We start from the raw sequence: 12,426 nt of genomic DNA on the forward strand, positions 1-12,426 counted from the left end.
CCCCCTTAAAAAATATGTAAAGAATACAAAACAAGGATTTAGAGGAGTTTAATTAGTTATTATTGTTGTATGTAAAGAATAATACCAACAATCGCTCCACTTGAAAATGACATACCACGACATACTCATGTGTTGTATGGAAACACAATCGAATTGAGAACATATCAAATAACCAAAAATTAAAAGGACTCTGATAATAACATTACAAAAATGTTATAAGTCCATAGTATATAGAATCTACAAACCCTTAGATAGAACCAAATATGCTGCCTCTTATAGCGATGATAAATTGTTAGTACATGGTGCAAAAGTGCATTGGGAACAAGCAAAACATTATTATTCGTGAGGAAAAATGTGACTCAGGATTTTTTTTTTTCTTTTTCGAACGACATGGGTTAATATATGTCTAGAATTGAACCTAATATCTACTAGTTAGAAACTTCTAGTTAGACACTTTGTTAGCAAAATGAACCCCAACTTTTGTGACTCAAGATTACTTAGCAAGGTCTATTTACAAACGTTGAATCTCTCGCAAATAATTATCACGAAGCATAAACACTACTTGCGAAAGTTTAGTGATGGTGCTTTTTATTAGAAAAAGTAGTGTCACGAGTTTGAACTCAAAATTTTGTGACAAATGTGGTCATTTTGTTAGAATCCTAGAACAAAGATTTGTGACACACTACCACTTAATATGGGGGTTAAAGGTAGAGAGTTTGTACATCCAACCGAGGGAAAGAGAGATTGCTTCCATAGATGAAAGATGAACTTCGGTTTATAAATTGCGAGACCACAATGGTCCGTAAATGCAGGAGCTAAGGAAAAATCGGATACAAGCAACAATGTGGAAGAAAAAAGATGGGAAAAACAAGCAAGTAAATAATGTAAGAAAAACAAAAACAAATAAAGTTTCTTGAATTACATAGTCTTAAAACGTTTGAATCTAAAACAATACAACATATAATTAAACATTGGTATGCCATTATTCAACACGAGATTCGGCATCCACTTGTGGAAATCTTGAAATCTAAAGGAGACCCAAGTGTTTCTGAATATCTCTCTGCAAAAACAACACAAGGATATTCATGTAAGATGAAGCAATGAAATCGGTCTATCAGAAGGGTATTTTCGTCTTTTACCTCGACTGTAAAAGGTGATGTGGTGGGGTAGTATCGATCAACAGGCTGCCCGTTTTTATCAACCAAGAACTTGGCAAAGTTCCATTGAACATCTCCTCCAAGAATTCCATAGAAGCCAGTTTTCAAGAACTTGTAAACTGGTGCAGTATTGTCACCGTTTACATCAATCTGTGTAAAAATTCAGCATTTTTTAGTCAAATTTTGAAGATTTAATTGTGTTCTTGAGAATATTTCTTGTTTGAAAAACGATTAAAAAGGTGCTTTGATCTTGGGTTGTTTGAATTTTACCTTGTCAAAGATGGGAAATTCTGATTTGAATCTGGTGCAAACAAAGTCAGCAATCTCTTCATTGGTTCCTGGTTCTTGAGCTCCAAATTGATTGCATGGAAATGCCAAAATTTCAAATCCTACATTCATCAAACAAGTAATTAATGATATTATTCATCAATATGCAGAATAACAAAACAAAAAAAAACACTATTTTTCTAAAGTTACAAACCTTTCTCCTTGTACTTCAAATAGATTTGATTCAGTTCAGCATAGTTGTCATTTGTAAGCCCACTGCCACAACGAATCAAAAATACCCATAAACAAAAAACTTGATTGTAAATCTAAGCTACTTTAGGGGACCTAATCACAAATGCAAAATAAAGGTGGGACCCTGTATGATGCCCTCATCATCATCAAAGATAGCCCTAGAAAGCTTATGATGAAATGGTAAAAGGTTTGCAAGAACATTTGAAGAGAGAATAATGAAGAATGCTTACCATTTGGATGCGACATTAACAATGAGTAAAACCTTTCCCTTGTAAACGCTGAGGTCTACATCATTACCCTTGGCATCCTGCATAAAATTGACGATTAAATCACCAAAAAAATGAAAATAACCACTAAACACAATAAAAGTTTATGAGATCCAACCCAAATAAGATCAAGAAAATCTACAAGGGAGTGAAATTATATGTTTGACTAAACTGAAGCACCCATAAGGCCATAACGAATTTGTTTCCTAAACGCATACACACAGTTGCAGAAGAAGAATCAAGCTGAGCGTTGACTTTAGTGTGTCAATCTTTCTACTTTTCAGCTTCGAAATTAACATGGATCATGAAGCTTCTGACAAAAAAATATCTGACTATAGATTACCCAACAACAGACGTTACAAGAAGCACAAACTTGGGAACAGATTAGCAGCTAAACCCATACGATTTTTACATGTAAAGAGACAGAGGTTTGACATCAAAACCCAAACTTTGAGTACATATGGGGGCATGGACATGACCATGTTCACGTTTTATGATGTTTGACTAGTTGATTCATCTTATAATCATCAAACTAACAGTATATGAAAATCGACATCTGGGTTCTTGAGAGATAGAAAGAGTTTAGCAAGATTTAACCTTGACTGTGAAATCGTAGAGGGTTTTCTTTTCGGAAGCGGGTTGGGTCGCCATGGATGGCTGCTTGATGGTGGTTGAGAGGTATAATGCGTTGAAATGTAAAGAAAGACAAGAAAGAAACGGGATTTCTTGGCGAATTAATAGTTGACAGATGAGTGTATGAATGCGATTATTCGCATTGGTGGCTTCAATTCCAAAATGGACACCTAAATTTTGATACTTCTCATTATTTTAAAATACACTAAATGCGACTTTTATAAAGGGTTAGGGTACTAAGGTAGGGATGTTTCAAAAACTTCAAGAAAACATCATTGAAGTTTTGTTTGTATAAAAATAATCATCCAACTAAAGTCATTATATAAAAAACACTAACCAACTATAACTTTTGTTCAAATCCAACCTAATGGTAACCGGTTCTTGTGGGTAAAAAGATGACTTTGATTAAAAATTGTTGTGTTGACCTAACAATTAATGACATGGGATAGAAGTGGGTGACATGACATTTGTATTTGTCTTCTTTAAATCATATTAGGGCTACAAGGAAAAGGAACAACGACTTTTTCTTATCCTACGTTTCTTCTCGTGCTTCATCTTCTTTTTTGGGTCCTGTGATGGCTTCATCTTCTACTAAATCCATAATATCCACCTCAAGCTCAAACATTTCAAAGACAAATAAGGTTTTTGATGATGCTTACCCTTGTGGTTTTGGGTTCCCATCATGTATTTGGACTTCAACCACTAAGAGGAATCCTGGAAAAAAGTTTAGGGTTTGTCCCAACCAATGGGTGAGTTATCATACCTTTCTCCTCCATATTTGGTTGGTTATGTCATTTTCCTTATTTGGTTGGTTATTTGTTTTAACTTTGTTGCATATGAAGGATCCAAATAAACCAAACTGTACTATTTGGAAATGGGTTGATGAATATGAAGGACCAATAAACAAGAATAAGAAAAATGAAGCAAAAGCAGAAGAAGATTCCATTGAAATGGGGATATCAATTTTGGAAAAATCATTTCAACGAGCACAAAGAGAAGGGAATAAGGAATCTATAAGTTTTACAAAGGAATTGACACAAATAAGTAGGAAATTGTGGATTCGAAAGTGTTTGATAATCATGCTTGCAATTGTGTTTTTATTTAAATTAATGATTTAGTATATATGTGTAAGCTTATGCAATGTACTTGTCTTAGTATGTATGCGAAGTTGTAGTATGACTTTGAAATTAACAGTGTTTTAATGAAATAGAAATTTTACCACCTGTTCTTCAATGTCAACCTCCTCATCAACCACTTGTTTTTCAATGCAAACCTCATCATCACCCACTTGGAGTAACATCCCAAATACCAATGATGAAATGATATAAAGTTAGTAATTTTCCATAAAATAAGTTACATTTCAACCCCAACCTCCACATCAACTCCTTGTTCTTCAGCCACTTGTTCTTCAACCTTCGTTTCCATTAATTAGGAAGGTAGTGTAACTTTAACAAGTTCATCATCGTTGAGGTTACCTGTTCTTCAACCTCCGTTTCCATTAGTTAGGAAGGTAGTGTAACTTTAACAAGTTCATCATCGTTGAGGTCGAAAACAACACGAGCATCCGATGTAGTGTGGTCAGATTCGATTGTTCTTGAGCATTTTGAACCACTATTGATATGCTCGTCGGATTTTTGCTCCTTTTCCATTTTTGGTTATCTTTCACGAGATTCCAAAAGCCAATAAACTTAAAAGTCTTCTTTTTTTTTCTTTTTGGTACACTTTTAAAGCTTTCTTCAAAATCACTCATCATTTTCTCCGCTTTTCCATTGACATTGCTTGTTGTTATACAAAACATTAAACAACATGACTTCCTTGTTTGTTTTTCCTTTATTTGAAATACACTTGGTCTTTTGAACAATAATCTGGAAGGTTCAATCCTTTGTGGAACCTTTTTGTAACTTGCCTTAAAAAATTGTCATGTTTTTGGTCTTTTCTTGTCTTCGCGTCTTCAGAAATATCGATTCATGCTTGTACCAATGCTAAAACTTCTTCGGGTTCCCATGCTTTGGCCTCCGCCTTATCTTTTCTTTTACTTGGTGCTTTAGTGGGTTGGTTTCTCGAATGATTTCAGGTTCAGAGTCAGAAATGGGTGCTTGAGTCTTTGTGGCGAATTCGGGTTGAGTCAAAAAGTCAAACAGATTAACCACAGGTCCGTTTTGTGGTTGTGAGTATTGTTATGGGAATTGGTGGGGATCATATGGTAGCAAATTGTTTGTAACATTCCAAGATTTGTCATTTATAGTCCCTGGGATGGAAGGGTAAAGCCATGAAAAGCCTAGGGGCTAACTTGTAATTTTGGGACCAGGAGGAGTACGTTGTGCGTAAATAAGGGTGCACTGAGCGTACTAGGTGCGCCCTAGTACGTTGGGCGTACTCATGTCAGAAGGAAACCCTAATATTTAGGGTTTGGGTGTTATATAAACATCCTTATGGCTCATTTCTCCCATCACTTTCAGCCTCCATACCCGAGAGACGTCCCAAACCCTAGTTTTGTGTGTGAGTGTGAGTTAGTGTGTGTTTTAAGCTCTTGAAGGTGAAGGCATTGCATCAAATAGTTGGAGAAGGAAGGCAAGCTTGAAGATCCGAAGTTCTCTGGTCCTCTAGAAGCTCCAGAAGGTAAAAAGCTTCTAGCTTGGCAACTATTTTGAGTAGATCTTGTCTTGTTTAGTTTCTTGGCACTTTTCTTGTCCCAAAAACCCCAATATGGTGCACGATGCATTTTGGTCATATTAAGTTGTCCATCCAGACCCTAGAAAGGGTCCTAAGTGATAAAAATGATGTCCTAATAGTTGAATGTGTCCCATACATAGAGTAGGTAGGTCTTAATGGGTTAAGATCATATATTAAGAACTTTCTGGACGTCCAGAGTCTTAAAGTTCAAGACTTTATGAGTCTTAGGCACATTTGGTCGATGGATCTAAAGTTTGGGATTAAGTGCTTAAGCCATTAAGCACTTATGAGAGTTTTGGTTCAGACTTGCGTACGCCCCGCGTAGATAGCAGTACTCCCCGCGTACCGAGTCAACGGTCCTGTTTTTCAGTCAACACGAGATGGAGTACGCCTCGCGTACCATAGGAGTATGCCCAACGTACTACCCCTGTTGGGCTTTTGCGATTTAGGCTTCGAGATTGGGCTACCTTTTGGACTAGTTGGACTTGGTCCTTGATGGACTCTCTGGATAAGAGTACTTTGGGCCAGTTTTGGTAGTGAGTCTTTGAATGAGGCCCAAATAGGGAGTTGGGCCCAATTTGGAAAATTGGGCCAATAATGGGCCTTGTATGTGTGGACTTGTGGATCATGGATTTGGTATTGGGCCTTGGCCCAAATTAGAGTAAAGGCAAAATGGAATATTATCATGGGTGGGACTCTTGGTAAAACTGGTATTCCCATTTATTGACTTAATATTCGTTATTTTGGATAGTTCGGGATTTTTGGTGAGACAACGATTCGGGAATTCGATTCTCTAGTTCAGATCTACATTGCGAGGTGAATTATCCTTACTATATTCAAGGGTCTAAGGCACCAAGGCTGACCCTTTGCATTATTATTTGGATTAATTGTTGTTATGAGATGTTAGATCGATATCCTGGTAGATAGGATGGTTATGCTTAGTGACCTGTAGTTTGGTCTGACTGTCTGTATGCTGGTAGGAGATTACATGTTATATGTCCACATGATTGATTGGTAGTTGATGGTATTCCATCCCGAGGATGATAGGACCTTAGTATGTTGTCTCTACATACTGTTATATGATTATCTGATATAGGTGCACATGTTTGATTGGTTATGGGCATTCCAACCCGATGGTTGTGGGCCGAGAGTATTCCATCCCGAGGATGATTGGACTCGTTATGTGTGATTATCTTTTATATATGTATTATGTGTGGGCATTCCAACCAGATGGTTGTGGGCCGAGAGTATTCCATCCCGATGATGATTAGACTCATAGTATGTGGGCATTCCAACCCGATGGTTGTGGGCCTGGGGTATTCCATCCCGATGGATGATTGGACCCATAGTATATGTTATATATATATTGTGTGTGAGCATTCTAACCTAATGGTTGTGGGTCGAGAGTATTCTGTCCTGAGGATGATTGGACTCGTAGTAGGTGGGCATTCCAACCCGATGGTTGATTGGACCCATAGTATGTTGGCATTCCAACCCGATGGTTGAGGGGCATGGGGTATTCCATCCTAATGGATGATTGGACCCATAGTATGTTGTTTGTTATTGTATGTGTATTGTTGTTTGTATGAGTATTTTGGGGGTAACTCACTAAGTCTTCGAGCTTACATTTATCGATTAGTGTTTCAGGTACAACAGATGATCGCGGAAAAGCGAAGACGTGACTATACACTTCCTTTATTTATGATTATGATTTGTCGGAACTCTGATATGAAACTATTTTGAAAACACTTTGTAATAATTTCAATGGTTTTTAATTGGTAGAAAAAGTTTAAATTGATTTGAATTTGATGGATGTTACACTGTCATAGTGATAAACCATGGAATAAATCGGTTGATTATACGAAGGTCTTAGGATTATGGTGTTTCTTATTGTTTGGGTCATTGGAAGAAGATACGTTAAAAGTTTTGAAAAAAAAGATATTGAAAGAGAGAAAATTCGTATTAAGATGTGGTAAATTAAAGGTTGTAAGGTTTTATTTATAGGAAAAAAACATAATCGAATTTTAAATATTTGACCGTTCAAAGGTTGGAAAGAAAAAAAGTAAGAGAGAGAATGTATGGCGGAATACTACCTTATGCGGCAAAACCACATTAGAAACCATGGTTTGAAACAAAACCACATCAAAAACCACAGTCTAAGGGCGGTGTTCCTCATTGCCATCCTAACAAACAACAAGGGAGACCGTAGCCACTCCCTTTATTCTAAAGATAACTTAAAGTTTCAATATTATGAAATACAAATATTAGTTATTTATATACTAAAATGATATGGAGTTGATAAATGAATAACCAAATCTATATAGACGCGTCAACACCAAGTAAATATTTTGAACAAAATTTGCAAACCCAACATGTCTGGACAATTAAGTGACCGGTTAATTAAATCGACAATTCAAGAGATCTAACGACGTAATTAAAACTTGATTAAGATATTTTGGGACACAGACTTCACACTTGATTTTATACATGTAGAAGGTCATTTCAATAATATATAATTTGGTTTACATATCACATCACACAAGATGTCCAAAGTTAAAAATTACATCATAAGAAAACGTTCAAAACATTAACGATAACAAAGTGCTCATTTATTAAGAAAAAACGGCAAAAGCACATTATAGAGCAAGCACTTAAGCAACACCAAGCAACTTCTTTATATCCTTCTGCAATACGCAAAAAACAAACAAAAACTCATCAATTAATTAAACTTTATGGGCATCAATTTTAGACAAATTACATTATGAAATAAGTCCTATACGTACCTCAATGCTTAGAGGAGCAGTGGTGGGAGCATAACGATCAACAACCTTTCCTTCTTTGTCAACTAGAAACTTTGTGAAGTTCCACTTAATACTGTCACCAAGAAGTCCTCCTTTGCTTGACCTCAAGAAGGTGTACAAAGGTTCTGACGTTTTTCCGTTCACATCAACCTACAATGGGAAGTAAGCCATGCTTGTCAGACAGGATGTGACATGACATAATAGGATGCACTGCATTTGACGTATATTCGACTGGGACTAATATCAGTGAGACAAAGACTGTAATTTTTGTCCTATCAGTGTTCCACCTTTTAGATGGGACATAAAATTGAAATTTTTGTCTCATCAACATTAGTCATAGTCACCGACTAATGCACATCAAACACAATACAATTGTATCATCTGAAATGACAAATTCAGATAAAGCTATAATGTTTTTTAGTTTTTACCAACCTTTCCAAAGACAGGATACTCGGCTTTGAATCGAGTGCAAACGAAATCCTGGATTTCTTCATTACTCCCTGGTTCTTGCCCATTAAACTGATTGCATGGAAATGCAAGAATCTCAAAACCTATAAAGATTCAACTTACTTGAGTTACAAGAAACAATTATAAACTGTCATAAGTAGTTCAAATGAGATCAAGAAACACAAACCTTGGTCCTTGTACTTCTGATACAAGGTTGTCAGCTCAGGGTAATTAGAGTTCGTTAAACCACTGCAACACAAAAACGATAAATCGATAATTAAAATTTGAGCTCATAAAAAAGATCGATCTTTCTTCAAAATTTATAGCTTACCATTGTGATGCGACATTAACAATCAGCAAGACTTTTCCTCTGAAAGTGCTGAGATCCACATCTTGTCCCTTTGCGTTCTGATAAAAAAAAAGAACCAAACTTGTCAAACACAAAGATTAAAAAAGACGATATTCATAAGAAAGTTTATAACTTCGTTCAATCTTTCTGAAATCGATGGAACATATTCGAAAATCTTTGCTTCAATTGGAAGCTTTCATACAATCATCAATGAACATGCATACATTCGGTATAACTGATTCAAGAAACCATCTTTGATCTTTCATAATACCCATAAAAGAGAACACAACTAACAAAATCAAGATCAAATTTTTTACATCAAAACGTGCTCAGCTACAACGTAATCGACAGAGATCATTTTCAAAACCCTAAAAATTAAGATAAAATGAAGTAACAAACCACGGATAACAAGATCGCAATCAAATTTCGACAACCACAACGAGAAATGAATATTTAATCAATCAAAATCACTTAAAAACCCCTAAATTTGAAGATATCAAACCTTAACGGTGAAGTCGTAAACTGATTGCTTCGATTGAGTGGCCATTGAGCTGAAATTTACCACTGGCGTTCTTTTGGTATTGCAGAATCTGGTGGAAAACCACGATCTTTTTGAACCTATTGGAAGAGAGATCGAAGAAACAGATGAAATTTTGAGAGAATTTGAAAGGGGTCTCGAATTAAAGACTAGAATTCTTTGGGTGATAAGATTATTGAACACACGAGCTGATGAACAAGACATTGGGGTCTGTTGATATATATATACAACACGTATCTGGTGATGGCGGTGGAATAATGTAAACGTTAAAACATAAAAACGAGTCGTTTGATTCGTTTTCATGTTTTTATTATTTTTGTGTGGAAATCGGACTAGATGCGTGGCCGTTTCTAGTTGTGATGATGTGGCGGCGGTAGCGGTCGGAAGGCATGGCGGTTATTGGACGGTGGAGATTTTGGTATTGAATGATCCAACGGTGGGAATCGTTATTCTGTGTGAAAGCAGTGATACTCCGAATGAAACTTTGATCAAATCAAATGCCCCTTAAGGTTTAATGTATTTCAGTTTTAGTCCTTATGTTGCAGCATTTAAAAACTTTTTTTGTAGGTGAAAATGTTTTTCTGTGTAATATTATATTACAAATTTTAAATATTTCGATTAACGTCATTTCAACCAAATTGCTTACTCATTTATTATAATTTATTATAATGTGATTTTTTATTTTTATGTAAACAATTAAGTAAAGGTAGTATAGTGAACAAAAGTAAATCTATAAGGGGGTTCGATCTAATTTTGCGGTATCAAAACCGGATTTGGATTAAATCAGCCGTTCCACATTACCTTCTCAGCATCCTTTTCTAGAAGCATTTCAAATATGTTAAAACTAAACATGTCGTGGTTTTTGTTTTTGTTTATTTATTTTTTTAAATGGCACAAAGAGAATATTATTGCAAATGTTATTTTCTGAATTTTGCATAACGAATTATTTTTATTTTAAACTGAAAATCGTAGGTTTAATGTTGACCTATTTATCTTAATTTAATGACAAAAAAACATTATGTTTTTAATTTTTTTTATTTTTATACTGTATTTTTCAGTATTTGTTTAAAAAAAATATGTTTTACTTTTTTATTTATTTTTATTTTGACAAGTTTGACATTGCATTTTCAAAACCAGGATGATAAATTGGGTTCGTTCATAGAACCTAGTAAAATGGTTAAAATTAAACAAATTTGAAAAATATGATACACGATTTTGAAATAAAATATAATAATAGAATGTCAAAATTAAAAATAAAAAATAATAATAAAATAATAAAAAAAAAGTAAAACATAATATTTTTACGCTATTATTTTATTTTTTTTGGAACAGCTAGATTTTATTTAAAAGAAAAAAGGCCTAGCAAGAAGCTAAAGACAAAACGAAATAATTGCATCATAATGTTTAAAATGAGATTTTGAAGCCATAAATTTCACTTAATAGAGTTTATGTTTTCGATGCACTGCCCAATTAAAAGAAGAAACAACAATATCATCAAATAACATATCTTGTCTAGGTCTCGTTTGGTCAAATATGCATTTATTTCTAAAGTTTCATATAGACCACCAATTTGTATAGATAATAGCAAGGTTGTAAAAATCGTTTGGCGGTAACTCAGCGGTCGACTGGCGATAAACGATTAATCGGACTACGCGGGGATTAATCGAAGATTAATCGGGGACCCTTAATTATTAATAAAAACATTTAGAAAATTAATATTCCCTAAAAAACCAAGTATTTGAAAATTTAAAATTTAAAATTTAAAATTTAAAAATTTTAAAAACTTTAGTTTAATATTTTAAAATTTTAAAGCTTAACATTTTAAAATTTTAAAATTTTGGTGTAAAATTTGAAAATTAGTTTTTCTTTAATTTAAAAAAAAAATCCCGCCTATGATCGCCGAGACCGCCAAGGCCGACTTTGACCGATTTTGACCAATTTCCGCCAAGCACCCTAATCGTAATCGGTTTAAGGCCGTTAAGCGATTAATCGACCGCCAAGGCCGATTTCTGCAACACTGGATAATAGCTTCCAATATAGCCTTCTTATTCATATTTAAACGAACGGACTCCAAGAAAAAAGATATCCCATCCACAAAATTTAAAAAAGACAGATCAAGATCGCACCACTGACTGATCTTTAGATTTAAAGCTTTAGCAACCGTACACCTAAGAAAAGAGATGATTAACACTCTTTGTTTGATCCATGCAAATAGGACAAAGAGAACAGGGGACATCAATACCTCTAGAAATAAGATTATCTTTAGTATGAAGACGATCTAGCATAGTTTACCAACTAAAAATATTCACTTTGATTGACACCAATCTATTTCATCTAGTTTCACTCAACCCATGTAGTAACATTATGTTATCAATTATCTCACACGTCCCTTTCACCGAAAAATCAACATTATTAGCCATATTCCACACCCAAGAGTCTTTATAATCCCAAAATTTAACATTAGCTAATAACTCTATCATGGTCAAAAATTGAGAAGTTTGAGCCCCTCTTCTCATATCATATCTCCAACACCGATTTCGGTTGTTACCTTGATGCCTATCAGCAACAACACAATTAGAATCAACATCCAAAGCAGCTAGTCTAGGAAATAACTCGATCGAAGGAACACTTCCAACCCACACTTCCTTCCAAAACATAGTATTCCCCCCCCCCCCCCCATCTCTAATAGATAATGCTAAGGTGGAAAGATGAATAATACGTTTAGCATGTAATTTCAAGATGGAACCCACTATCGACGACCACGCTCCTTTTGTAGTCAAACGATCATTCACAGCAAAAGCTGCTTGTTGACCATGAATCGACTTTATAATGCAAGCCTGCCAATTAACTTTATTGGCTAAAACATGTTTCCACTTAACCCAAGACATACACTTTTCATCAAGATTTGCGCCCTAAAAAAATTTAGCTCTACTCACTTCTAAACGATTTGCAACATTAACATGCATTTTAAAAAGAAAAAAGTAATAAATGCCCAAATCACCAAGAACTGAATGAATAAGAGTATACCTCCCACCCATAGACA

The 12,426-nt window shown here is 34.9% G+C and overlaps 2 protein-coding genes across 2 annotated transcripts; both read right to left on the reverse strand.

The window, feature by feature from the left end:
- Window positions 1-859: 859 nt before the first annotated feature.
- Window positions 860-2,748, reverse strand: LOC111901139 (glutathione peroxidase 1). Its single transcript, XM_023897017.3, has 6 exons — window positions 2,540-2,748; window positions 1,907-1,983; window positions 1,639-1,700; window positions 1,428-1,546; window positions 1,140-1,307; window positions 860-1,060 (listed from the first exon to the last, which is right to left on the reverse strand). Exons 1-6 carry the CDS (start codon window positions 2,591-2,593, stop codon window positions 1,028-1,030), a joined length of 513 nt encoding a protein of 170 aa, XP_023752785.1. The 5' UTR covers window positions 2,594-2,748; the 3' UTR covers window positions 860-1,027.
- A 4,923-nt stretch (window positions 2,749-7,671) lies between these two features.
- LOC111901140 (probable phospholipid hydroperoxide glutathione peroxidase) lies at window positions 7,672-9,664 on the reverse strand. The gene is made up of 6 exons (XM_023897018.3): window positions 9,348-9,664; window positions 8,828-8,904; window positions 8,684-8,745; window positions 8,482-8,600; window positions 8,032-8,199; window positions 7,672-7,932 (listed from the first exon to the last, which is right to left on the reverse strand). The coding sequence occupies exons 1-6, from the start codon at window positions 9,585-9,587 to the stop codon at window positions 7,900-7,902; spliced, it is 699 nt and encodes a 232-aa protein (XP_023752786.1). The 5' UTR covers window positions 9,588-9,664; the 3' UTR covers window positions 7,672-7,899.
- Window positions 9,665-12,426: the final 2,762 nt, after the last annotated feature.

This window comes from Lactuca sativa, chromosome 6, assembly GCF_002870075.4.
Source record: "Lactuca sativa cultivar Salinas chromosome 6, Lsat_Salinas_v11, whole genome shotgun sequence".
In the NCBI taxonomy this organism is placed as follows: domain Eukaryota; kingdom Viridiplantae; phylum Streptophyta; class Magnoliopsida; order Asterales; family Asteraceae; genus Lactuca; species Lactuca sativa.

What these genes read in the sequence shown, in the direction of transcription:
- LOC111901139 (XM_023897017.3), bottom strand. Translation starts at nt 2,593, where the DNA reads ATGGCGACCCAACCCGCTTCCGAAAAGAAAACCCTCTACGATTTCACA. An exon ending in GTTAATGTCGCATCCAAATG is followed by an intron (nt 1,701 to 1,906) that starts GTAAGCATTCTT and finishes TCGTTGTGGCAG; the next exon opens with TGGGCTTACAAATGACAACT. An exon ending in TTTGAAGTACAAGGAGAAAG is followed by an intron (nt 1,547 to 1,638) that starts GTTTGTAACTTT and finishes TGATGAATGTAG; the next exon opens with GATTTGAAATTTTGGCATTT.
- LOC111901140 (XM_023897018.3), bottom strand. Translation starts at nt 9,587, where the DNA reads ATGTCTTGTTCATCAGCTCGTGTGTTCAATAATCTTATCACCCAAAGA. An exon ending in GTTAATGTCGCATCACAATG is followed by an intron (nt 8,746 to 8,827) that starts GTAAGCTATAAA and finishes TTTGTGTTGCAG; the next exon opens with TGGTTTAACGAACTCTAATT. An exon ending in AGTATCCTGTCTTTGGAAAG is followed by an intron (nt 8,200 to 8,481) that starts GTTGGTAAAAAC and finishes TTCCCATTGTAG; the next exon opens with GTTGATGTGAACGGAAAAAC.